Below are 26,944 nucleotides of genomic sequence, written 5' to 3'. Positions count from 1 at the left end.
TCAAAACTGTAAACACAAAACCAAATTCTCAAACTATATTAACAAAACACCTGACTCTGCTGGCAACATCAAACAGTGCTTTCAGATCATACGCACAGCCAGTCAATAACTAAACACTACAAAGCATTCATTAGACATCACCTCAAAAAGTGCATGTCGTTACAGAAAAACAGAGATTGTAGAAGTATATACTGTATAAAGTACTGTATAAAGGAGAGGTGTAGTTAAGTAAGAGAATTATTCTTTGGTAATCTGTCTCTCTCTCTCTCTCTCTCTCTCTCTCTCTCTCTCTCTCTCTCAGCCGGATGTGAGGCCCGTTCATAGAGAGCACACTCCCAGCCACATGGTGACGTGGACAGGACCTGGTTTCGCCCGTGTCAAAGATGGTGCGGGCCTGGTGTTCACTATCGACAACATACCCTACGCTATGGAGTACGACATCATGATCCGCTACGAACCTGAGGTACAGTATGTGTATGGACCGTGACCTACCAGATTGATGTAAGACTCTTATTGAAAGGTCTTTTGAACTAAGTGTGTGTGTGTGTGTGTGTGTGTGTGTGTGTGTGTGTGTGTGTGTGTGTGTGTGTGTGTATGTATGTGTAGTCCACAGAGGACTGGGAGGCTATAGTTAGTATAACATCTGTAATGCTGCCGTCCAGTCTCCGGTGTGGAAACCTCCTACCAACTGAACAGCTCTATACAGTGACCCTGCCGCACCGCAACAGGTACCAAAACTTGTATACATTTAAGTGTGTGTGTGTGTGAGAGAGGGATAGGGCCATTGTTGCCAGCATATTTGTTCATGTCACTAAAGGCTTTGTTTGTTGTAAGTATCCCAGGTGTTGATAGGGTTTGTGTTGTTTTATTGCTCAGGAAGAATTGCATCATTACATTGTTGTCATTTAAACCTGCCCTGGCTTGTACAGCTTTCTCTGTATGAGTCAAGCCTTTATTATATTCTTATTTCACCATACCCTGCGGTGTTTTTTAATATTGATTTACTGATAGGAAGGCAAACATGCTATAAAGCCTGTGTAAGAATCCCCTACAGTGATATGAAAGGAAGGCAGCAGCTTTGTTTATTGAAGTTTAGAGTGGGAAAAAAACTGACAAGCAGCAGAGAACAGTACAGTCTGGCCCAGAGGTTGTATATCCACCCTCATACATCTGGTGCAGGTTCATTGAATCTGTTATCACTTTATTTTACCCCCTATTTATAAAGGATCAAAGATAATCAAGATAATAGTGTGCCATTAATATGAATGAAAGATTTCAAAGCAAAGCTTTTTTCATCGGCCTTTCAAACACATTGACAAACGGTAGTCATTTTTAATCTGAGTCAAAATTACTTTTCCCTGTTCTCACGTTGACTAAAATATCTTCTTTAAACAGAAAGATCATTAAATCATGAAATCATTCCAGTGCCTTTTTTTTTTTTTTTTTACCTCAGATTGATCTTCTGATATGAAAAGCGTATTGCACACATCAGACAGATTACTGCAGATCAGACTGGATTAAGTGTTAAATATTCTTGATATTATTGAAACTAAGGAAGCAAAAAGTGGGATAAAGGATAAAAAAACAGGGTGAGCCTAACTGTAAGACTGTTAAGTTTCAATCAGCTGAAAAGCCTTTCAGAGTCTGAACTCATCTGGAACTAAGAGGTCAGGCCCTGCCCGGATCTGGCTGTCTCAGCGGACCGTAGCTGGCCTTCCGTTCTCTTCTGTGGTTGGTCCATCAGCCAAAACCAATTAGCAAAATGAGCCCAAAACACAGACACAGGGGTGGAAGCCCCACATAGGTAGAGGGTTGATCTAGTTGCCTCTGGTGAACAGTGGTTCCTTTAGAAATAGACAAACAAATCAGATATGGAAGTAGAAAATGACCTACCACCAAAACATCATAGTCAACAAATACCAAGTTGAAATGTACTATTTCTTTTCAGTTGAAATTCAACTTTCTTTAAAGTTCCGTTGTGTAACGTGATTAGTTGTTCATTATCAAATCCTTTTTCATGAATATTTACCACCACCATAAATTCCAAATATTCCTTTTGGCTGACATTTTACATTTGCATTCGCATGAGCTGGGGTAGACGCTCCATATTCATGCGCCATCTTGAAATACGTTAGCTGGTAAGGGACATACAGGACATACTGCTCCGCCTTTGCGTTTTCGCTGTCACATGATAAACTTACAGGTGCTGCTAATGCTGCTAATGGGTATCATAGATTCCCGGCCTCGGCAGGTTTGAAGAAGGAAACATGGAGGACCACATGTATTCAAAATCCAAATTTCAGGAACAGGAATCTTCTTCTTCGCCCAGAAAAAGAAAAAGGATACTGAATAGAGCAAGAGACCGGCTTTTTGAAGACTACCGTAGCTGTAATACGTACTTTGAACTGCGTGGTGCAAGAGAGTTGATTGCAATATATGATCTCAACGCTAGATGGGAGAAATTCCTTCACATTGGACCTTTAACTGAAATATTAAAAAAAAATGTATACCTTTGATTGTGTTGTTTAGTTAACAATATTACAGTCATAAGTACAGTCATAAGTTCTTGGCAAAAATGCTCGAAGGATTGGCATCAGTCCAGTTCTTGTGGAACTTTTTTCCATTTCTTTTTTTGTTTGTGAAACTTTTATAGAAATCAATAATCAAAATCTTTGTCCATGTAACTTTTGGCATAACAAAGAAAAACGTCTTTTCCTTAAAGGTCCCATGACATGGTGTTCTTTGGATGCTTTTATATAGGCCTTAGGGGTCCCCTAATATTGTATCTGAAGTCTCTTTCCCGAAATTCAGCCTTGGTGCAGAATTACAGCCACTAGAGCCAGTCTGACAATGAGCTTTCCTTAGGATGTGCCATTTCTGTGTCTGTATCTATTGAGGAGGAGAGAGCGGGGTGAGCTAAGGTGGAGGGTGGGGGTGTGACCTTGACCAACTGCCACTTTGCTCGTTTGAAAGCCATGATGTCTCTCTCTCATGGGCAGGCCAGATTCTCTGGGGGGGCAAAGCAGAGAAAGGGAGGTAACCTTGCTCCTTATGACCTCATAAGGAGAAGATTCCAGATCGGCCAATCTGAGCTTTCATTTTCTCAAAGGCAGAGCAGGATACCCAGGGCTCGGTTTACACCTATCGCCATTTCTAGCCACTGGGGGACCATAGGCAGGCTGGGGGAACTCATATTAATGTTAAAAGACATCATAAAGTAAAATTTTCATGCCATGGGACCTTTAAGGCTGGATTTTTTGCTTTTTCTTTCTATAAAATGCCCAACATTGAGGATCTTGGGGGAGGGAGGTGTGGATTACCTTGCTTAGCTAGCTGCCACCACGTCCCAGCCCCACACAAGTGCACAAGATCTAGTACTTGTCACTTTATAAGCTTCACGAAAATCTTTGTCTTTGACTTATGTACAGTATTTAAGTGTTTTTGTATGTTATGTTTTTCCAGATACATCCAGATGCCCAGGCCATTCTGTTTCGAGCCCAGTAATCGTTACGTGGTTTCAATCAGGTTCCAGCGCCACGGAGTCACACACAGACATCTCACTGCTTTCATTCTTATTGACTCGGTGAGCCAAGACTATCAGCCCTCTATCACCATCAAGACTATCACCCTCATTATCTACCTCTGTCTGTTTGAATGGTGCAGCAGTGGTGAAATCTAATTCAGTACATTTACTCAAGTGCTGTACTTAAATACAAATGTGAGGTACTTTACTTGAGTCTTTTCTTTTCATGTCACTTTCTACTTCTGCTCCTATACATTTACAAAGGATAAATATTGTATTTTTTTTACTTTACTACAATTATTTGACTTTAGTTACCAGTTACTTTACATCATTTTTCATTCAAAACATACAAAGAGCTTCTGCTCAGCTTTTTTTAGACATGAGTAGGGGGGGCGCCAAGGAAAAAAGGTTGGGAACCTCTGGCTTAGGGCTTCATGTACCATGAGGTTTCCCCCTAGTGGTGGGAAAACACAAATGCAAATGTTACTTGTTTTTTTAGCTGGGCTTCGGATCAGCTTTTAAGTAAAAAAAAATAAAAGGCACCTTTTAAAGACAAAGTTTCTTTAAACATTAAACTGATTTTGGTAGTGCAGTATGTATCTGTCCTTTTAGTCATGATGATGTCCTGTCAAAAAACGTTGACACATCGTGTCTTTGAGTTGTTTTTATCTCTGTGAGACCTATTTTCTTTATTTCTTTATTTTCTTTATTTATTTACTGTCTTCTCTGCAATAGGAAAGTTGGCTATACTGCTTCCCTGGCTCATAATCCCAGCATATTTACGTACAGTATAATACTTATTTTTTTTAACTTATAGCTGGTTTTCCCCTATAGCTGGTCCTGATCCCCAAATACACTGAGCTTCCTGGTTTCCAAGGTAATGAGCCAGAGGCAGAGCAGCGGCGGGAAGAGATGATTCGCTACATGTGTCTGGATTCCTTTATGATCACGCCGATGCCCGCCCTGGCTGAGATGTGCTCCAAACTCATCTGTAGTATTTCATCCATCATTCACGATGGTGCTCTGTGTAAGTAGAAACAGAAACACACAAAACAAGCACAGATTTAGAGGTTGTGGGTTCGAAAAACAAACCCATTGACAGTTGACATCTTTGGTTGCTTTTCAAATATTAATAATTGGCCGATATTTTCTGTCTTGCCTTTCATCTGTATCTGTTGTATCCAGCCTGTCAGTGTGACCCTCAGGGCTCCCTCAGTGGTGAGTGTCATAAGGTGGGAGGCGATTGTCATTGTAAACCCAACGTGATGGGTCGACGCTGTGACCGGTGTGCCCCAGGAACCTACGGCTTTGGAGCAAACGGCTGCACTGGTGAGTCTGTTCACGATAACACCCTTACCCAACCCCAGCTGTTCCCACAGGGTCAAACCAAAGCTAAATGAAAATTATCAAAAAAAATAGTAGCCTGTGTGACTAGCACACTTGTTTTAAGCAACAGTAATGGCTGGGTAATTATACTGTATCATCGGCAAACCTACAGACATAATCTGTGCTTGTCTGTTAACAAGGTTACTTCTTTGGTTTTTTTTGTTGACATGACAATGTGTTTCTCATTTCACATTCTTATCCTGCAATAAACCGAGTAACCAGATCTTGTTTGACATGTTTTTATAAGCAAATGTTAATGTTATATGTAGAGCCTTTTATTTTCTGTGGTAGAGCGCATAAGACATAGAATAAATACGTGTTTTCAGTCCCTGATACTGTGGCAAAATGTCCCTGTAGATGCAGAAACTCATCAGCCCCTGTCTTTCAAAAAATAATATTCCATTTCACCCAAAGATAAGTCAAAGTGCCCCATTCAATTTCAAGCCAAAAGATAAAATTGGTTTGGTTTACAATGAAAATATGAAAACAGCATTTTTCAGGTAAAATATTTGAGTTGCTATTTTCCACTCTAATTCAAGCTGATGCTGCCAAATTAGATATCAATACAAAATGTGAAAGCAGAACTCGAGGTCATCCAATCACATTTGTATTGGTCTCGACTTAGATGAAAATTATTTACACAAATCATTGAGCCCAACGTTAGAGCCGTGGTGTTTGTCTCTAATGAAATAGACACAACTGTATTGCTCTTTGTGCTAATGTGATCATGTTGAAAAAACCTTGAACACATGCCCCTTTCCAAGAAGAAAAGAGTCACTAAACTACTTCATTATACTATTTGTGTCCGATTCTGTCCACCGATAGAAAAACAGTGAATAACTCTTTAAATACCTCCTCCCATCCAGCGTGTGACTGCCACTCAGAGGGTTCATTGAGCAACCAGTGTGACCCGGTTACAGGCCAGTGCCAGTGCAGGCAGGGAGCCACTGGGCGCCAGTGCTCAGACTGCCAACCAGGCCAGTGGGGCTTCCCCAGCTGCAGCCCCTGTCAGTGTAACGGCCACGCAGACATCTGTGACCCCCGCGACGGCGAGTGTAGAGACTGCAGGGACTACACAGCCGGACACTTCTGCGAACGGTAAGGATCACTTTGTGTCAGACTTGACCTAACTCCATCCCTGGTTATCAGACTGATGGTAAATGTCTCCCTCATTCCTCCCAGTTGTGCGGATGGGTTCTTTGGAAACCCGGTGCTTGGTTCAGGGGAGCACTGTCGGCCCTGCCCCTGCCCTGGTAACCCCGGCTCAGATCACTTTAATGCGCACTCCTGTCACGCTGACCACACCTCTGATCAGATCATGTGTAACTGCAGGCAAGGCTACACTGGTAAGCTATCTCACTGCAGTAACATACACATGTTCCTATATTTGTTGATCACTATTAACTCTTCTGTAGACTGAATCACCGTGGCTTAGCGCTAACACAAAAATCACTTCCAGGTAGACAAATGACAGTTGATTTGAATTGAGGAGATATGTAAAATCAGGAAACTTTGATCATTTCTGTTGTCATTTTCAACCGTTACTGTAACATTTAAGATTTTAAGTTAAACACGGAGGTCCGACCTATCTGACGTTTCTGCTGTTCTTATTTTCTGTACTATGTTGCTTTGCTAGCATCTATGATGAACCAAAGCTAGCGTTAGGAACAGCAACATCTCGCCGCCGTTCAGCCTGACTGTTAATATGGGTGGTGTCATTTTCTTTAGTCTGTAGTGTAACAGATAAATTAGGTCTCCAACCTAACATTAGTGAAGGTGTAGACATGTGAATTTATCTCATTTTAGATGAATGAGAGAGTATATCCAGTTGTTCCTCATCCCCGTTTGCTCAGCGCCGTTTAATAGTATGGACGGGGGGCGCCTGGGTAGCTCACCTGGTAGAATGCGAACCCATATGAAGAGGTTTACTCCTCAACGCTGCTGCACGTCATTCCCGCTCTCTCTCTCCCCTTTCATGTCTTCAGCTGTCTTATAAAAATAAAGGCCTAAAAATGCCCCAAAAAGTACATTACTTTTTTTTTTTTTTTTTAAAATCTAAAATTGTACGTACGGGAGTTTTCTACCTGGATGTTCTTGTAAACAAATGTGATTGGGTCTGTAGGTCAACTTTACTTGTCTGATTGATACAAAATCATAGAAATGTGGCTCATTCTACAACGAACTATTTAATACCTGACCCTCTACTTTAGTCATGCCATATTGTCCCTTTTCTCCACTAGGGCTCCGCTGTGACCAGTGTGCCCCTGGTTACCATGGCAACCCAGAGCAACCCGGCGGGCAGTGCCTCCCGTGCGAGTGCAACGGCAACATCGACACCAATGACCCCGGCTCATGTGACCCCAGGACTGGCCGTTGCCTTAAGTGTCTGTACCACACTGACGGTCCGTCCTGTGGCCACTGTCAACACGGTTACTATGGCAATGCTTTGGCCCACGACTGCAGACGTAAGTGATGATCGCAGAGGTACATCTGAAGACTATTGTTTTTAGTTTTAGCTAAAATTGTATTATCTTGCCTCCAACTTTGGTTTCTTGTAAGTTTTGAAGCGCATTGTATTATTAAATTCCTTGTAAGTTACCTTAGATACGAGCTACTCAAATGTAAGTGAGTGATGTACCACCAACTTGTTTCTCAGCTTTGATGTTTAAAGATAAAAATTATATTTCATTATTTGTACTGTATATAAAAACAGTACATGTATGTCTTGTGGAACATATACTGTATACACAGAGTAGAACCTTACTGTCTTCTCTCTGTCTGTGCATATGTTCCTCTTCTCAGTTTGTACCTGCGTGACTGCTGGCACCGTCCAGTCTGCTTGCAGCAATGGACAATGTCACTGTGACCGGCAGACTGGAGCCTGCCCTTGCAGGCAGAACGTGGCCGGCCATAACTGTGACCAGTGTGCTCCTAACCACTGGAACTACGGTCAAGACCGAGGCTGTGAGCACTGTGGCTGCAACCCACAACACGCACTTGGAACTCACTGCAACATGGTGAGGACGCACGAGGGTCTCCAAAAGCCTGAGAATGGAGAATGCAAAAGTGAACTCGAAAACAAAAACAAAAAGTAATTTTGTATTCCTACTCATTAGATATTTGTATCTGTCTCTCTCTCTGTCTTCTACAGTTCACAGGCCAGTGCCAGTGTCGTCCAGGCTTTGGAGGTAAACAGTGCACAGAGTGTGAGCAGTTCCACTGGGGAGACCCACGGCTGCAGTGTCAAGGTAACTCAACTTGTGACAAATACCGGAATGGTAAACTGTACTTTATGGGGCACACTCATGAGTGACTTCTCTGTTTACAGTATAAATTATGCAGAAACATTTAGTGAAGCTGTAAAACAGTTTACCACTGCATCATGCCCAATCACGCCAAAATCCACTCCCTTTGTCTTCATATTAAAAGGGGACATGTTTGCTTCCCTTTGTGAATTTATCTGGCCGCATTCGCCTCACACAATCAGTCCAATGTGACTCAGCAGCAGCATCTTCAGTCTTTGGCCTTGGCCTTGGCCTTTTCCATTAATAATGTAATAAAACCTAAGGATTTAAATTAGGGCTGTCAATCGATAAACATTTTCATGAGTGTCCTGGTTAACTCGCGATTAATCGCAAATGAATCAACATTTTTGTTATCGCTTCTAAATGTACTTTAAAAGGGATATTTTTTGAGTTTTTAATGCTCAAGTGGTTTTTGACACTGACTACTCCGGTGGTAACTCAGTTCACATCGCAGTACATGCAAATAGCTTTACTACAGTAGAGCAGAAAACATCACCAAGGACAGCTCCCACCCTGGCTTTGAGCTGTTTAACCTGTTGGCCTCAGGGAGGCGCTACAGGTGCATCAGAACAAGGACTAACAGATTCAAGAACAGTTTCTTCCCAAAAGCCATATCCACTTTGAACTCACACATGTACTGACTTCACTTCACAGTCTTACCCCCAATCCCTGGACTTTCTTCTACCCACTTACCGTGCAATATTTAATATTTAATCATTTTGATAACACTGATAATTCTGTGCAATTTTATTACTGTGCTATATCATTATTTCACACTACGTATCACACTGTATACAAACCATATTTATCTTTCTATTTTTATATATGTATATAGCGTCTCAGAACTGTGCACCTTACCCCCCTTTTTTTTCTTTTGCACTACTTATTTTATTCCATATTGTTACATTTCTCTTACGTACTGTACATGTTGACACTGGAAAAGGAGTTGCTTCAATCTCGTTGTACATGTGTATAATAACAATAAAAGGCATTCTATTCTATTCTATTGTGGAGAGAACCATCTGGAAGGGCTTTGAAACTAAACTTGCCATTCAAAAGACACTTTTCTTAATCCATTTCTGCTCAAGGAACTTTGTTTCTCCTAGCCATCAACTCCCGTTCATAGATGTATGACAAGACTTGCTCCCGTACCGCATCTCGTCTCCAAGACTGTATGGGCTGCAGGCAGCCCCGTTTTTGATGAATCTGTTACATTGTAAAACCCTTTCTACCTGCTTCTTTAAGACATGACTAGATTCTATCTTTACAGCCTTTGGACCTGCAAAACATTTTTTATGTTTTCTTTTCTGTGTCCTCCCTCCCGTCATCCTTCACTCCCCTCGTCCCATTCAGAGTGTAACTGCCATCCGCTGGGCTCAGAGATGGCCCAGTGCGACCGATCGACGGGGGCGTGCGAGTGCAGGGAGGGAGCAGCTGGGAAGCGCTGTGACGAATGCGCTCGCGGCTTCACCGGCAACTTCCCCAAGTGTGTCCGGTGTCACCCGTGCTTCCATCAGTGGGACGATGTGGTGTGCCAGATCAAAAGAGACCTGGAACACATCCAGTACGCCGTGCAGAAGATCCTGGAAAGCGGGGTCACGCCGGGAGTCGGGGACACACGCATCAAAGAGCTGGAGAGGAAGCTGAAAGAAGTTCAGGATCTGATCAGTACAGAGGACAGCGACAGGATCCACCAGCTGATTGGACAGAGCATCGATGACCTCAGGTGATGATTGTATGAATGTTCATCAAGGTTGGTTAGGATGATTTGTCAGCTGCCACCAACTGCCTGGATATTATATCAAATATCCTGCTTCTATGTGTTCTAGGGCTGAGATCGCCCTGACCGACGGGCGTCTGATGGGCGTCACCCGAGAGCTAAATACAACAGCACAAGAAGAAGAGGCACTGAAACGCACATTGAGTCTCCTAGAGAGAGAGCTGAGGGATGTCAACGCCACTGTGGCTCAGAAACAGCGCCTGCTAGATGATTACCTCACCTCCGGATTTGCAGGTAGCAAACTCAGTCAAGTCAGTGAGGCTTTAAAAACATATCGTGTGACGGTAAAGTAGGGCTGGGTATTGCCTACAACCTCACGATACGATATGTATCAAGATACAGGTTGATTTCGAATAATGACCATGTCCTACCCAGAATTTACTATAACAGGTGTTCTTTTATTATTCTGTACAATAGGGATCACACAACTTAAAACGCTTAAGATAGGGCTGGGCGATATGGAGAAAATCAAATATCACAATATTTTTGACCAAATACATCAATGTCGATGTTGTAGGGTTGACTTTTGGTGCTTTCACAAAAGCATTTATTGTGCGCTGCACCATAGGTGATGTGTCTTTTTCAAAACTGCCATCCCAGCATTTGCTGCTGTATTAATACAGTAACATCCACATTGATGGTTATATCAGCAAAGGAGTATATATTGCCGTTACGATATTTTGAGCACAGCTCTACAATACAGTCTGTGGAAACACAGCATAAACAAACATCTACAATATATGTGATACAAAACCTCCAACAAAAAGAAGAAAAGTTTATAAAGATGCATTCATATTTAGAGAATCTCAACCAAGCAACTGCAAAATATTGTGAAATAAATTCTAATATTAGGTATGATACATGCATACATAAATACCCTCGCCTGTCTCCTCGCAGATCAGTTTGAGAATGTGAAGAAGTATTATCAGGAGTCGGTGAAGGCTGAGGAGAAATGCAATGCTTCAGTGTCCGGTCCTCTCAGTCCTGTGGAACAGTCCAAAGAAACCCGCGCTGTCACTGAAGAGCTGCTGGACGCCAGCAAAGACAAGTTCCTCCGCTCTCTGGCTGCTCAGAACAAATCCTTAAACGAGCTGCAGCAGAAAGCCCACGACCTGGACAAGAAAGTCCATCACCTCAGTCACAAGGTAGGCAGTGGCATTCTTCATTTCGCTTATCCTGGATGATAAAAAAAAAATTCCATTTTCTTTCATCTTGAGGTGGATAATTTAGAAAACCAAAAAAACCTTCTTGTTTTCTGTTGCTTTGTTTCTTCATTGTGTAGAATCAAGGAAAAACATTTTAGAAGATATGTTTTATACACTTAATGGTTTATATCTTCTGAATTTGTAAACGTGTTGGTTACTTTCAGCAGCTGACACATAATCTTGATTGGATAATTAATATTCTTCTATTTTAATATTGATTACATTCTATAATATATTCTATAATTAATATTGAAAAACAATGCTGTTTCCACTTTGGATTGGAATCTTTGGTTTGCCTCAAATTATTTCTGAATGTATGTTTCTTTTTCTTTTTATTTTATTCCATTGAGTCATTTCATGTCAACGATAATGCATTGTTGCTCCCTCTAGGTATGTGGTGGTCATAGCAATGCCAGTGTCAACGGCAGTTGCCCAGACAGCAAATGTGGCGGTGCCGGTTGTCGCGACGACCAGGGCAATCGTGTATGTGGAGGACATGGATGCAATGGGACGGTGAGCACGTCTGTAGCAGCACTGAATCATGCCAGGAACGCCACTGACGGTCTGAACGCTGCCAAGGAGGAGCTGCAGAGCGTGGCGAGAAAGGTCTTTTTTATTATTATTTTTTTATTGAATATAGTGTATGGTGTATATCCTCTTATCTGCTCTTATTTTATCTTGGAGACAAAGTATAAAGTGTCTCTGTTGACATCTTGGTTTCCTGTGTCCAGCTCCAGGATATAGCCTCTCTGACACAGGATGTGAAGAACCAGGCGATGAATGCGCTGAAGAAAGCCCAAAAGAAGAAGGACCACTTTGAAAACAACAACAAGAATCTCAAAGATTTCATTAAGAAGATCCGAGACTTCCTCACTGGTATATTGATGCTGTAACTGGTGACCTTTGCTTTGATTTGCAGTGAATTCTTATTGACTATACTTGTCTGCTTAGAAATGTAACTTTAGTTCAACTGCAGCAGCATTTCTGCTGTGGCAAAAATCTATTTTCTGGTATTCAATATGTTGTTTGTGTTTATTTTCTCTCCTTCCTACCTTTTGCTGCCCAGAGGAGGGAGCAGATCCAGAGAGCATAGAGAAGGTGGCTCTGCAGGTGTTGTCGATCACCCTGCCGTTCAACAAGACCACCCTGGACAAAATGGTCATGCAGATAAAGGACAGCCTTTCCAACCTCACCAACATCGAGGGGATCGTCAACCAAACCTCGCAGCACATCGGCAAAGCCAAGGAGCTGCTTGACAAAGCTAAAGATGCCAAGTAAGTAAAACTACTGCTTTTTTCTGTTTTGTTTTTTACTGTAAATATATCAAAACCACATTTTAGCAGGGTTTTGCTTCTGCCCAAACAAATATTATGTCAAATAAAAGGGAGCCACAAAAACCACTGCTTGCCAGGAATTTAACCACCGGTCTTCCGGTTGGTAGACGACTGCTCTACCACCTGAACCACAGCCGCCCCACTGTAACTGTAACAATACTCTCTCATATCTGTCTAATTTCTGGTGTCATTGTGCAGGAGCCGAGCAGAGGCAGTGAAGGATACAGCCAATAATACCAAGCAGGCATTGGATGTGTCTGAGAAGGCCATAGAGAAAGCCAGAGCAGCCCTGAAGGAGGCCAACAACAACCTGAACAGCACCAGGAATGCCACGTTTGAGGTACAGCACACCCAACTTCTGTGTTCCACCTGTGCTGTGTTCCAGAGGCGCTGCGACCCGAGCGGGCAATTGCGACCATTCAGTTCAGTGCTTGATATTCCAACATGCCCCGTTGCGGCGCGTGACGCGGCTTTCCACTAACGATACGCGCCAGGTCTATTTTCACGCGAGCCGCGGGGCTTTCAAACAGCCGGGCAGGAAGTGGAACAGCATCAGAATACTACATTCTCCCACATCTCTCCATTTGACCCCCTTAATTCCTAACAATTGTATGTGTCATTCTTTTCTAGGTGGATGAGAGGCTAACGCAGCTGGAGATTAAGCAGATGGATGTCATGATGCGTTTAAACAACCTTTCCATGGAGGTGGAAGCTCTGAGGAACAAAACGGAGCAGAACAGACAGATGGCAAAGGACGCCGTAGCACTGGCTAACAACGCCACACAAGTAGCATCCTCACTTGAGCAGGTGAGTAGCTGAGGGCAGGGAAGTTGTGTTGTGCTTTTATTTTGAAAGTCATGTTTGTTCCACAAAATGTATGAAAGGAAGCAAATGTTGTGGACGGTACCAGGATTTCTTTACAGCAAATAAAGGAAAATCCCATCTAACACTATTGTGTGGCCTCTCCCAGAGCCTCAACGACACGGAGAAGCTGTACCAGGAGCTGCAGATGAGACACGATGGGGAGTCTGGAGGTCTGGACGGCATCAACCAGAAGGCTGAGGACATGAAGAAGGAGGCAGAAGACCTCTTAAGAAAAGCCACCAATGGGATAGAACAACTCAAGAGTGAGTACACAAAGCTGCTCTCGGCGTTGGTAGTCTTTTCATTAGGCGGACTACGTACAGTACACTTCAGCCATTGTTTACAATTTAACAGGTGTAACAAAACCGTTTACCTCCTCCTTCTTTTGTAAATCATGTGAGATATCTTTCAAGTTCTTTGATGAACCTGAAAGAAGCTCACACTGATCTGCACCTCGCTCTGTGTGTGCGTTCTCAGGTGGATACAATGTGTACATATATTATAGGGATGGGACCATATGCTTTTGTCCCCATTCGATTCTCTCACGCTACATGGGTGCTAATTTGATTTCAATTGCGATTTTCATTCATTGGGATTCTAGAAGTATTGTCATTCAATAGCATTGAGTATTGCGATTTTCTTTTCCTTTAACAAAAACAAAAGTTGAGTACTACACTTCTAGAGACAATATATCATGAGACATTTCCAAAAAACGAATTGTTTTCTAAATCTATCGCGTGGCAGGGTTGGTTCAGTGGATAGAGCAGGCGCACATATAATTAGAGGTTTATGCATCCACGCAGAGGTCCAGGGTTCGAATCTGACCTGTGACGATTTCCTGCATGTCTTCCCCCTCTCTCTCTCTCTCTCTAAAATAAAATAAAAATAAGTATTGATTATAGGGAAAAGAATGGATTTAAAAATCATTGCAAGAAACATCAAGATACATACAGTACGTAAATCTATTTTTTCCACCCACCCCTAATATCGTCACATTCCTAAAATAATGGCATATGTCATTTTTTTTTTTGCCTAAATCATCTCCTCATGGTGCACTATTCTCGGGAATAGTGGCCGGGCCCTTGATCAAGCATTTTTTAATCATTACTTTATTAGCCTAATTGGGTGGGGAGAAAGCTATGCCATAATCAGGAATATTATCTATATAGGCTAAATGTAAGCCAAAGTAACAAATGTGTCCAAAAAGTTACACAAGTTGGACTACAGTTAGTACAGTACGTTAGTACTACGTCAGTTATAACGGCCCACGTATTAAAAAAGTTGAAATCGGGCTCGGGCACATAATTCCAGTTAATGTGTCGGTCCGGGCCGGACTCGGACACAACGTGCACAGGCTCGGGTTGGGTCGGGCTTGATTTTTTGGGCCCGATCTAAGCTCTAACCTCTGGTAAAATTGCCTACATCCTCAGCTGAACAGGTCATGTGATTCTACACCTTTAGTATAATGGCCTATGTCAAGAGTGGGACTAAGGCCGTTTTATTTTGCCTAAGTCAAAAGGCAATGTGACTTAGGCAATTTTTTACAAGCTTTTCAAAATGGCAGCCGCTTCAAGAAGAGCAAAAATCTACCACTCTATCACTGAAGTTATTTCCAGGATTCAGGGCTCGTCCCCAATTGGTAAGTAATGAGGTAATCACACTGATTGTTGACTAGAGGTGTGAATCTTCACTGATCTCCCGATTCGATTTAAATAACTAAATAATAAAACTACAGCACTGAGCACATGGCACTTCCTGAATGTCCAAAACATACCATAATATGTAAACAGAAATGTTGTTAGGCCTACATTAAATTATAAACAGAAATAATCGATTATGAGCCTGCCGATTATCGATGCAGCATCGTCCATGTCCACGATTCGATGCATTTTTCCTCTTATGTTGCATAAATTGTCATTGATATGTCAATAGTCATCTATTGTCATAACATTTTTGAGTGAAATTATTAATGAATACATATTCAGTATTTGGTTCAGTTTTTTTTGTGTTTTCTGAAAAACCTGAAAAATATATTATATAGTATACCTTATCTTATGCTTTATGATGCTTTTGGTACTTAATGATTCCTGTGGATACTTTATTGGAAGCATTGATCTGTGGAGAGTCACCCGTTGTTCCCCATTCTGACCTCTGTCTTACTGTCTTACTGTCTTACTGTCTTACTGTCTTACTCTCTGCGCTCGCAGAACTGGAGAAAAAGTTCAAGAGCAACGAGCAGCGGATGCAGAAGCAGCGCATGGAGCTGGACGAGCTGAAGCAAAACGCCACCATGGTGCGGGATGACATCCGGGAACAAGTGCAGAAGTACAGCACCTGTGTGTGAGGATGTTAACAGTTCCACCGTTTACCGTTTGCTGCTGTAGTCCAGAACAGAGTTATGACTGATGCTGTGAGAAAAAAAAAAAAAAAAAAACTTTGGTACCTCCATTCTTTCACTGGCATGTCAAGTTTTACACATTACCTGTCAAGTGTTATATCACAGAAATGCCTTCCTCTGTCCATGTACTGTACCACCAACATTGTCCTATATGGTGTTTATGTCTTTAAGCTATTCAAATTCATTGTATAGACCATGATAATTGATTTCATGAATAATAAACAGAAGAAATATATCAGTATATGTTATCAGAAATGTGTTGTCTTGACCAAAAGTGCTTTTAAGATATTGTGTCTTTGCTGTAATTTGACCACATTAATATGATATTTACAAGATGACATTCCTATTAAGAAATATGTGGAAAAGTTTGACTTTTGAAATGAAATTATGCTTATTTTTTATTAAAAAAGAAGCTCTTGATTCAATGCATATAAATGCATACGCAAGTATTCTTATAAGCAGAATTCATACTGAGGTGTGATGACGGAGACGAATAAATGTGATACAGTTTATGTAAATTCATTCCATCATGTGTCCTGTCTGTGTGATGACGTGTGTGCAATATTTACAACTTTTTTTTTCAACACATTTAATACACCAGATATGTTTTTTAATTAATTATCACAAGGGGGCGCCATATACTTAGCAAGGCAGTATATTCTCCCTGTCTCTTCTCGCTAACTGTTTCAGACTCCCGCCTATAAACCTTTACTGTAACAGCAGATATTAATATTTAATTAATTAATAACGCTAATGATAAATATATACCATTTAGATGATCCAGTTGCAGAGTACGCTCACTTTTTAGTAATCTCTCACATTTAATCAGCCTCTCTTTCGTGATCACATTCACACAGTTCCACATTCATGCACCTCAGTGGTGGTAATGAGAGAGGGACAAGCACTGCTTTTTCACTCTCCCATCCTTTCATTTTATCCTGTCAGTCTGGGGATTGAACTGACGACCTCTCGGTCAGAAGCTTGCATCTCTAACCATTAGGCCACCACTGCCTGTATCTTATAATATATTCTATGAGGGTCCTATATGCTTTATAGGATAGGATAAGGACCCCTTAATTAAAGAGAGATGGAGCAGGGACCCTCTACTACATATATTGTATAAAATGAAGTTGCATAGCTCACCCAGTGGGAGCGTTTGCCCCATGTTGGCTGAGTCCTGCAGCAGCCCGGTTTCGAGCCCTTTGCTGCGTGTCATCCCCCATATCTCTCCCCCTTTCATGTCTATCCACTGTCACTACTTAATAAAGGGAAAAGCCCCCAAAAAAAAAAAAAAAAATCAAGTTGCATATTAAACTGGGTCTACAATAACGTGTAGGGCGACCTAAAACCTTATACATACCTTTTTTTGTTGTTGCATAGAATACTAAGCTATTAAGATGATTTTATCAATCATGATTTCATTTTAAAACATAATATGGCACAGTGAACCCTTAGGATAGACTGTATCTGTGGATGGCTATTTAAAAAACTTTCAAAAATGATTGACTCTGAGGACCCCCTAAGGAGTCCCGGAGCCACTGTTGAAGATCTCTGCTCTTTTGGGTTCTGGCATTGGATCGTGAGCTCTAACAAAGAGAGGCTGTCCTCTAGCCTCACAGGGAATGTGTAATATGACAGAGATTTACAGCAGCCTTTGTTCTGGAGAACACACCACCTGTACACAGCAGACATGCTGAACCCAAAGAAAGAACTGATAGGCCTATGAGTAAATACACTTGTAAAATGTGATAGATTGATAATCAGACTAGAACTACTTGGGAGTCTGAGAGTCTGTTCAATCAGACTCTGATTGAACATTAAAAACTGTTCATGGTGGTTTTTAACTGAGTCGTCCTGCAGCCAGCTCCCGTAATCACCCGAGTAAAAAATCATTAAAATCATGGCTGAGTTCATGATGATTTTTTATTTGTATTTTCGGGTTTACAAGACGGACAGTTGAGTTTCTGAATAAAAATAATAAATAATCTTGGTGCGGAGTTGTGAAATTCATGTTAAGTGCAGGGGAGCCACGAGAAGAAGTGATTGGATTGGATGTTGCTGATGTTAAAGCGCAGACATGACAGACAGTTGGTCGGAGTTTTGAAATTCATGTTACACCCCCCCTCATAGTGGTTTCATCTTGTAGCCCTGTAATTACACACACACACACACACACACACACACACACACACACAGTCTCGTCCCGAATTGTAAATGTTTAGTCAAAAGCCTGCAGAAGATCCATCCTCTTGATCAGATCAAACCTACATGCAGGTATTTTTTTTCCTGTTTTTCATTGCATGGCTGGAAGTCCTAATGGGGATCGTCCCGAGCACCTGTTGGATGAGGCTGATGTTTTGAGACATCAGCCACGGGGATCTGTGATCTGTGCGCGTCCACGGCTCGCTCATTGGTCGCAATCAAAAGGGAATCTAATCCGTCCAGCAGGGAGCGCGCATTCCTTGCTCTCAGACACACACCCGGGGGCTGTTCGGAAAACATGCGCTGGCTTTGTTGAGGGAAACATGGAGGAATATCGGCTGCTGAAATGAAGAATCTAAAACGTTATTGTTTCTGGCCACTTTTAGTAAACCAAATCTGTTTGCACACAGCCACTGTTTATCATGCGACATGGTCTTTTTACATCTTTGTGCTGTCTCACTGTAAAATATTACACCAGTAAATGACACCAGTAATAAGCTTATAGTGTTATAGACATGCCTGTAAACTATCAGTTTATTGTCAATAATAATTCAACAAAGCCAAATAAAAGTTTTGGCTATTAACTAGGGCTGCACTATATATAGTTTTTTTTTTATCGTCATCGCAATATCACATACATATCGCGAAAGGTTGCGACATATCGCGATAGACACTACGAGATTTTTTGTGTTAGTTGAAAGAAAATATCAGTAGAAAACTGCACTTTAAAGTGTATATGTCATTCTTTTTTAGTAGTGCCTGTCATTGTCAATTCAATGTTCAACTTGTTGAATAAAAGAATGTTAGAAATTATTATTTGTTTTAAATTCAGCAAGCAATTTGTTGCATTTTAAAAGAATACTGAAAGCAACAGAAAGGCAGAACAGAGTACACTGTAATATCTGTTAATTTATCGCAAGTAATATCGCTATCGCAATATCCAACAACGTTATCGCGTAGCGATCGCATATTTTCCTCATATCGTACAGCCCTAATATTAACCACGTCACTCTGCTGGGAGTGGTGCAACTTCCACATTGAAGTGTATGGGAAGCAGTCAGTGTTTTTGTGTTTCAACAGAAATCAGCGGTGGTTTGTAGAAATCCACTAAAAAATTATCAATTACCCAAAGAACTGTTATAAGCAGTTCCACCGAAACACAGGAGAACAAGTCCGATCTATTCTACAAAGATTGCACTGCATAGTATATTACTTTTTGTTTAGTTCTTGTTGATTTTGGTCTTGTTTTTGAACTTTCTGACAACAACATGCTGTTTAACAACTTGATTTGAACACAACAGGGTGGCTAAAACAATAGGCAATAAGCACCTGCATGTTTATAACACCTGAGTAACCAATCAGCATTTGTTACCTTAGTATATGTTTAGAGTGACATTTCATCCCTTTTGCATAAACATAGCTTAAGCTATTAGCAAAAGAATATTACATAATCTTTTGCATGTTTATGTTATTGTGTTCATTGGGTTTTACACATTAGCCTACTCATGCACATAAAAAGATGTTATTAAATAAATGTCTTCATTTTACTTTAATGGAGGCAAATCTAGGCAGATTGATGGAAGTGCATTTTTGCTGTAAATGGACATCTCTCAACTATTTTTTTAAGGGCTTATTTAAAAAAAAAAACTGTGGTCAAGTTAAAACTTTTGTTGTGCCACATCGAACTAAAATAAATGCAACAAAGGACCATTAAAAAGGTAGGCCTACTATCTTTATTTTTACCCCTACCTTATTCCGCCCACCCGTGGATTCTACACGCGACCATCCAGTCAGCAGGAGGGCCTGTCTCCCCCGCGTCTCGCGCCCCCTCCCCTCGGCTCGCGCCCTCCCCGCCGTGTCTCTGCTCTGCTCCGTTCCGGGAGTCCAGCACGGGGTTTCCAGCGGAGAGCCGCAGGAGTTGAGGACTTCTCATCGCCGCTCAGCCTCGCATCCGTCCGGGCAACTCCGCAGCAAGTGGACCAAGAGGGAGACGGTAGTTGTACACAACACAGACCAAAACAGCACGGTGAGTGTCGTCTTTTTGATTAGCTTAGCCTATTATCTTTTAAAGTTTAAAGACAACCAAATATTGCCTATATATTAACACATTGGATCGCTGAAAACATTTTTTTGCTTTAGGCTACGTACGTAGTCCCACCTGACTGAGAGTATGCTAGTGATGTTTTTTTCAGAGGAACTGACCAGAACAGTGGTCCGTAGACATTTCTATATGGTGGAAAATTGATAGTGGATTCAGAAAACACAAAAAAGTTGGACAAAATAAAAGCCAAACTTCACAAAGTGTGCATTCTTCTGCAGGGACTACAACTTTTATTTCATAGATTTCAAATTCATCAACAAAAAAAAACAACCAAACTCTTTCGGTGCATGTTGAATGTAGCCTATATCTCTGTGGTATATTACTGTTCATCACAAACCGTTGCTTGCCACAGGTTGCCTGCAGCCCCGCGGGTTGAGGTGTGCTCGGAGATGCAAGCGTCACTGGTAATGCTCGTCTGCGGTAAGTAGACCGTACACAGAGCCCTTTAAAGTCAGTCCATGTTTTCTGCTGTACAACAAATCCTCAGAAGTGATTCACTGAGTGGATATAAAGTCTGGCAACTGTCTCCAGGTCACTGGGCTTTCTTTGATAAGTCTCTGGAAAAAATGGAGCGTAGGCCATGTATTCATGTTAAGCCCTTGGATGTTGAGTTTAAGTCTTATTTAACGTACAAGTTAAAAAGGCTACTAGGCGGTTTTCATGTGGAATCCATATCAGTTATTTTCATGGTAACAAGATCCTGAAACTTGTTCCAGAGGGTGTCTGCAAGTTCGAATGCATTGAGAAGAGGTATATCTCAAGCTTATGTTTAGACAATAAGGATTTTAACACAAGGTAAGAGGCTGCTTTGTCCTTTACAAGAGTAACATTTTTGCTGTGAAATGGCTGGGGACCAGAAAACCCTTGTTATTACCTTAGTGAATGGTAATCAAAATCGCAAGTTGTTTTACAAAACTGCACTTGTGGTTTCATGTATTTACCTCTTCCAAAATGCAAATACAAGGTACAAGTCAAAGCCAAAACAACATTTATTAAAGACATGAATTGAAGTACACTCATGAAATGTGTCTCTTTGTCTGTCACAGTGACTTCTAGAGCAGACTTGGCAGTTACATCTCTTATCCTATATCAATATACAGAACAGTCCCCAGTTAAACACAGTGCAGGAAACAAGCAACAGCTCTGGTAGAAGTAGCCTGAACATGGTGGGTGTGAGGCTGATGGGAGTATTGGCCCCTGCACAGAGATAAGATGTTTCTTTTTTAGGGCCCCTGGTGCCCTCCGGGTCTGTGGGGTCGTCCCTGTCTCTGTCTGTCGGCCTCTCTCTGTGGGTGGTGTCGCTCTTTTTATGGTCCTCCTAAAACAGCCCAGCTGAATCCGCAAATAGAGACACCCACTCCACACCTACCTCCAGCACTGTTTAGGACCCTTCTGGATGCGTGCGTGTCCAGTGCTGCATGTATGCATGTATGTGTGTATGCGTGTGTGTGTGTGTGTGGGTGACAGAAATAAAGGAAGGCTAGGAACCACACAGTACCTGATGAAGGCTTCAGTCCACTCAATCAGTTGTTTTTGTCTCATTGGAAGCCATAAAAAGACACTAAAAAGTTGTGAAAAGCCATCAGTACTATTGCCTGACACCTGCACTACTCCAAGCAAAGTGGATGTGTGCTCAATGCTATCAGTTAGCTAAAGATTTATCTGACTAATGACCCTCTATAAAATGCTTTAATAAATGCTTTGTTCCCTGTAGCTGAAGACAATGGGCTCATTGCTCCAGTTAAAGTCTATTAGTGCCTGCTGTTAGCACCCAGGGTGGCTCCTCAGACATTAGCACTGATCACTACTGCTGCTCTTTACGATGGCTCAGATCGTTTTCAGGACACACAGCAGCCCCCTTGGTGCGTTTTTTCTTCAGGTTTTCTTCTTTTCTTTTGTAAACCAAGAGGAAAGACATTGTAAAGTAACAATAACAACATGTACACACTTAAAGGCCTTGGAAAGGTATTTTCTAATTTCTATTTCTGCTTTTTACCATGAGTGGTGGGATCCTACATTAACTAACTCTTTTTCTGCCAAAGTTAGAACATTTTTGTGGTATTTTACATTCTGTATTGTGTTTTTCTGTGGTTTGAAGTAAGCGGGGCTCAGTTTTACACTATTTTGGGAGGCATTGTACACATTTTATTTAAGACAGACTTTAAAAAATGCAACCCTATCAATTAAAAGAAGAAGAGGGGCTGATCCCTTCAAAATACATTGATATAGGCCTAACTGATGAGAGAAATAGATTCAAGTATTTTTATTAGTTTAGTATCTAGGTTCAGGTTTCCATTGGTAGTCAAAGAAATTGTGTATTGAGCATTATGTTTTTGGCTGCAGCTATGCCCCGATTTAATGCTTGTTCTCTGGTGGCTGTACAAAATCCTCCTCGTCATTGGTTCTGGTTTCCATCTCATTCCAAAAACCGTCTTGTACCTCAGGAATTAACTCAGAAGCCCTTTTATCTCCAAGTATTTACAGTAGAAGTCAATAGACTGAGTCAAAGGAAAAGGGTCAGAGATGTAAGAGAACATCTTTGTAACCTCTAAGTGATGTGGAGAGGAAATAGGTAAAAAGAGATATGGGATCAGCTGAGATTGTATTAAAGGGAAATCAGGGCAGGAAATGGGAGACAAGGATGTGTTTCAGAGTGGAAAGGTGAACAAGTGTGTCTGACGTGAAGTCTGTGTCCGTGTGTGTCTATAAAGCTCACACACTGTCATTATAGAGATAGGGAGCTGTCCATTGAGAGTCCTGACGCCTCTGAGGACAAGCTCCCAGGTCAAGGGTTGTGTCCAAAAACCCCCCAGGGCAGAGACGGGTTAATTGGAGTGTGTAAGAATGGATGCGTGTGTGTGTGTGTGTGTGTGTGTGTGTTTGAGAGAGAGAGATAAGGAGAGGAGGGTGAAAGGACTCAGGTTGATCACAGGGACAAAAGAACCAGCAGTGCCTCCTCTCTTCTCTTTTTCTTTTCACTCTCTATTTCTATTGTTATTCTCTGGTGGGTGGGGGTGGATAGAGGAGTGTGCGTGCGTGTGTGTGTGTGCATCTGCAGAAGTTTTCTTGTGTTTCCTTTTTTAGCTTTTTAGCAAAACGACAATGATGATACAGCTCTTTTCCCTCAGTACTTGTTTTGAGTGTCACTTTGCAAATGACTTTACATGAAGTGATGTGATAAGTTCAACTGAGGGAGAGAGCCACACATCATTATTTCGGAAAAATCAAGGAAGGCAGGGAGGATGGAAGGAAGTAGGAAGAAAGCAAGGAAGGGAAACTTGAAAGAGGATTGAGGTAAATCCTCTGTAATTCACCTTTCTAAGAGGTATGTGCGAAGGAATGGGGTTTTGTTGATGTGTGTGTGTGTGTGTGTGTGTGTGGGCAGGTGAGTGTTGGCATTAGGCAGTGGGAGTGAGAGAGTGTGTTCCCGAAGCTTTTGTAAGCCACGGCCTCCGGAAATGTGCGGATGCCAGAACAATGGTGCGGTAAAGCCTTCTAACCACCAGCACCAGAGACAGAGAGGGAGAGAGGCTGAAAAATTGGAGGTGGGGGGGGCTGAAAGAATCGCGACAAAGAGAAAAGAGGGAGAGAAAGACTTTAGGCACAGGGGGAAGGGGTGGGGAGAGAGGAGAGGGCACAGGTTTGTTTTATATGAAAGGACGGTGAGTTAGGTTTCCCCGTCCTGTTGGCAGGGGCTTTTCTGGATGAAAAGAGGAGGTGGAGATAGAGGAGGAGGAAGACTTGAGGGGGAGGATGAAGAGGAAGGGAGGAGGAATGGGTAATGGAGATGGTGTCATTAAAAACAATAGGGTAGCTGGTACAGTACAGTGGTGAACCTGAGTGGAGCTGCCATGTGCTGACAGTGTGGAGTGAACAGGCATGTTACCACGAGGAAAGAAACACGATACATTTTTGGCAGTGGTGGTTCTAGGGGGGGGTGGGGATCGGGGCGGCAATGGTGGCCAGTGCCCCCGTAATATTAAGACTCGACCCCACTCTGGCCCCCCACTTTTATCCCCAAAGAGGGGATGTTATTCATGTTCAGTGATAATTTTTTTTAATGGTTATTCCATATGTGTATCGTTGGTCTTTTGTAGAACCAAACCTATGGAGCTACAGTATATAACACTTATGCTAAATATATTTGGTACCCCTAAAATCACATGTGGCCCTAGCCTGGCGCCTAGAACTGCCACTGGTTTTTGGACAATTTGACATTATACACCGATATGACTTTAACATCTTCACTTTTGAGTGTTGCCTATGTTATTTCTGTGACTGTATATTCATGGTTAGTAACAAGCCCTGATCTGTACCTATCATAGTGACCCGACTGCAAATATTGAGACAAACAGTGAAGTTAACACCCAGCTTAAAATCCACAGTAACAGGCCTTTTTTTTTCCACAGAAGACATTTTGACTTGGAAATGCACAGGTGTAAATATTAAAATCAATGATGGTTAGCTTCAGTTCCCGGGTCCTGGCTCACTGTCACACTAAGTGCCTTTTCATCCACCTATTTATATTCACATTTTCAATTTGCAAATGAAAAACACTCAGTGGAAACGCTGGGAATTTGAAGACATTGAAGACATTGAACATGAAAAAAAGGGGCTAAATATCGCTAAGAAGTATTTACTCTTGACTGAGTTGGAAAAATTGGCTTATTGATAAAAAACAAAATGTGACAAAGTGCAATGGAAACAGATAAATGAAACAAATAATACAAATGAAATCAAACAAACTTGATTATTTCTTATTATCATGGCTTACTGGGACACTTCAATGTTCATGTTTGTAGTAACACCTGTGCTTTGCGAACGGTACTATGACTAAGTCAACAAGTCAAATGGAAGCTGCTTAATAAATAAAAAATATCTCAAAATATCTGACCAGAGAAATGACCATCAAAAATACAGCCCTGGTCTGCTGGTTTGACCGGAACTCTCCCGTTGAAAAAATTCAAACAAGCAGCTGCCTAATAAATAAAAAGACTGACCTGTTTGCTTTGATGTGAGCGGAAAAGCTGACGGAGCCGACCAACTCTGCTTCACCGGTGCAATATCTTCATTGAGTCATGAACAATGTAGGGCAAGTGAATTACTCATTACATACTGTACTCAGTGTAAAAGTAATCACATTACTCTTTTCTCAACAGCACAAGTCATTAATGGCATTACTAATTCCTAAAAATAGACATATTATCATCAGGATGTATGAGTTTCTTCCTGTTTGAAAGCTCCATGTTTACCACAATTAGAATACAGAGGGACATGTCTTCCTGTCATGTCCACCCTCTTTACCTCTGACATGCTATTTGTTTGACAAATCTAATAACAGGTTGGGTTGTGCAGCTTGTTAAAAAGCACTCTCAGACACCTCTTATTATCTAATCGCAGACAAGCAGCAATTACTTTGAGATACTGCAGCATGTCAGGATGGAAGGAGGAATAAAGAAAGAAAGGAAGGAAGGAAGACAGACAAAGAGAGGAAGGAAGAACACAGGGAAGGATGGAATTAATGTGATTATTTCCTCGAGAGATTTCTGATTATGATGTTGTTGTCATGGAAGATTGTTTGACCTCATAGTGGTTTCACCTTGTAGCCCTGTAATTACACACACACACACACACACACACACACACACACACACACACACACACACACACACACACACACACACACACACACACACACACATATATAAACAGACAAAGGTCTAATAAAACCTTGTAAACGTAGGCCAGTTGTCTCATGTTTATTTAACAGGGACTATGCACACTAATAATACATATAAAAATGTAAAATGTGCCAGAATTAGCCAAAAGGCTATTTTACATCTGCTGTCCCTACACAGATCGTACAATGTCACACCTAAAAAGATATGTCACCTGTATTTGATGAATATATAGTATATGATATTGACGTGAGAATTCCCAAAGAGCCTGCATGTTGTTGTTAACTGTGTAGTGTAACATTTACCTGAAAACAAAGAAAGAACTTAGACTCCACAATTATTAGAACCTACATTTACCATTTGGCAACTTGAAAGCTTTTAAAAAAAAATGTGTTTATTAGATCCTCCTTGTCTGTATGTAACACAGGAGTTCTGTTAAAACATTGTAGTCTCTTTGTAGTCTTTCTAGTCACTGCTCAGACATGACAAACAGAAGATAACTGTTTGCACAGGCTGAGTAGCACTCACCATGACACTGACTTTGTTATGTATTACAATACCATGGAACGTAACATTGACAAAAATATATTTATGCAGATTTGATGTTCACTTAAGCCCTATTCGCAAAAGATTACGAGGGGACCTCAATTTAGGAATTACAGCCCCCACGTCTGTTCTTCTAGGGGCGCATTCACACTGGTTAAGTGTAGTCTGTATTTTACTTGAATTGACTGACATTATCCCCCACATATGATGTCAGTGCTCTGTCAAAAAGTTCATGCATAATTGTCAATACAGTCAAAACATCCCTTACCGCAAGATGGTCGGTAATTTGCAGTGGAATTTTTGACAAATTACAGACACGGCAGGTTCGCACAGGATTAAGATCACAGATGACCTCCACAATTATTACAAATTACTAGGAATCCCCAGGTAATACTAGTCCTGTGCGAATAGGGCTTGAGATTACATAGCATTAGCTTTTAGCACAAGTTTCAAGAGTCTACTAATTGATTTTCATATTGTACAGAAATTGTTTTCTAGAAATGTTAGACGTGATTTGAAGTTAAGGAGCCTAAACAGTTATCTCATCTGAGCCTCTGCAGATACTGGACCTGGAGAGATACGAGATACATTTTCAAGCATTGTTGGGCAGATTTGTTTGCTC

General features: G+C 41.4%; 2 protein-coding genes across 3 annotated transcripts in view; both read left to right on the top strand.

The window, feature by feature from the left end:
* lamb2l (laminin, beta 2-like) overlaps positions 1-16,317 on the top strand; it is a 60,751-nt gene extending 44,434 nt beyond the window's left edge. For both annotated transcript variants that reach the window (XM_028583881.1, XM_028583882.1), the window contains exons 16-35: positions 302-463; positions 607-728; positions 3,463-3,583; positions 4,358-4,550; positions 4,709-4,852; positions 5,776-6,007; positions 6,092-6,255; positions 7,150-7,374; positions 7,712-7,926; positions 8,061-8,157; positions 9,568-9,940; positions 10,044-10,228; positions 10,892-11,139; positions 11,590-11,805; positions 11,931-12,075; positions 12,266-12,473; positions 12,732-12,873; positions 13,164-13,340; positions 13,504-13,660; positions 15,605-16,317. In XM_028583881.1, the coding sequence (XP_028439682.1) occupies positions 302-463; positions 607-728; positions 3,463-3,583; positions 4,358-4,550; positions 4,709-4,852; positions 5,776-6,007; positions 6,092-6,255; positions 7,150-7,374; positions 7,712-7,926; positions 8,061-8,157; positions 9,568-9,940; positions 10,044-10,228; positions 10,892-11,139; positions 11,590-11,805; positions 11,931-12,075; positions 12,266-12,473; positions 12,732-12,873; positions 13,164-13,340; positions 13,504-13,660; positions 15,605-15,741 (3,663 nt within the window). In that variant the 3' untranslated portion in view covers positions 15,742-16,317. The remainder of the gene's footprint in view (positions 1-301; positions 464-606; positions 729-3,462; positions 3,584-4,357; positions 4,551-4,708; positions 4,853-5,775; positions 6,008-6,091; positions 6,256-7,149; positions 7,375-7,711; positions 7,927-8,060; positions 8,158-9,567; positions 9,941-10,043; positions 10,229-10,891; positions 11,140-11,589; positions 11,806-11,930; positions 12,076-12,265; positions 12,474-12,731; positions 12,874-13,163; positions 13,341-13,503; positions 13,661-15,604) is intronic.
* Positions 16,318-19,889: 3,572 nt separating this feature from the next.
* The window catches only part of lamb2 (laminin, beta 2 (laminin S)), a 56,950-nt gene continuing 49,895 nt past the window's right edge, over positions 19,890-26,944 (top strand). The window contains exons 1-2 of the mRNA XM_028582424.1: positions 19,890-20,023; positions 20,451-20,518. Coding sequence (XP_028438225.1) covers positions 20,488-20,518 — 31 coding nt within the window. The 5' untranslated portion in view covers positions 19,890-20,023; positions 20,451-20,487. The remainder of the gene's footprint in view (positions 20,024-20,450; positions 20,519-26,944) is intronic.

Source organism: Perca flavescens, chromosome 7, assembly GCF_004354835.1.
Source record: "Perca flavescens isolate YP-PL-M2 chromosome 7, PFLA_1.0, whole genome shotgun sequence".
In the NCBI taxonomy this organism is placed as follows: domain Eukaryota; kingdom Metazoa; phylum Chordata; class Actinopteri; order Perciformes; family Percidae; genus Perca; species Perca flavescens.
The sequence above is the reverse complement of the archived record's forward strand: the minus strand, read 5'-3'. Positions and strand labels throughout refer to the sequence as shown.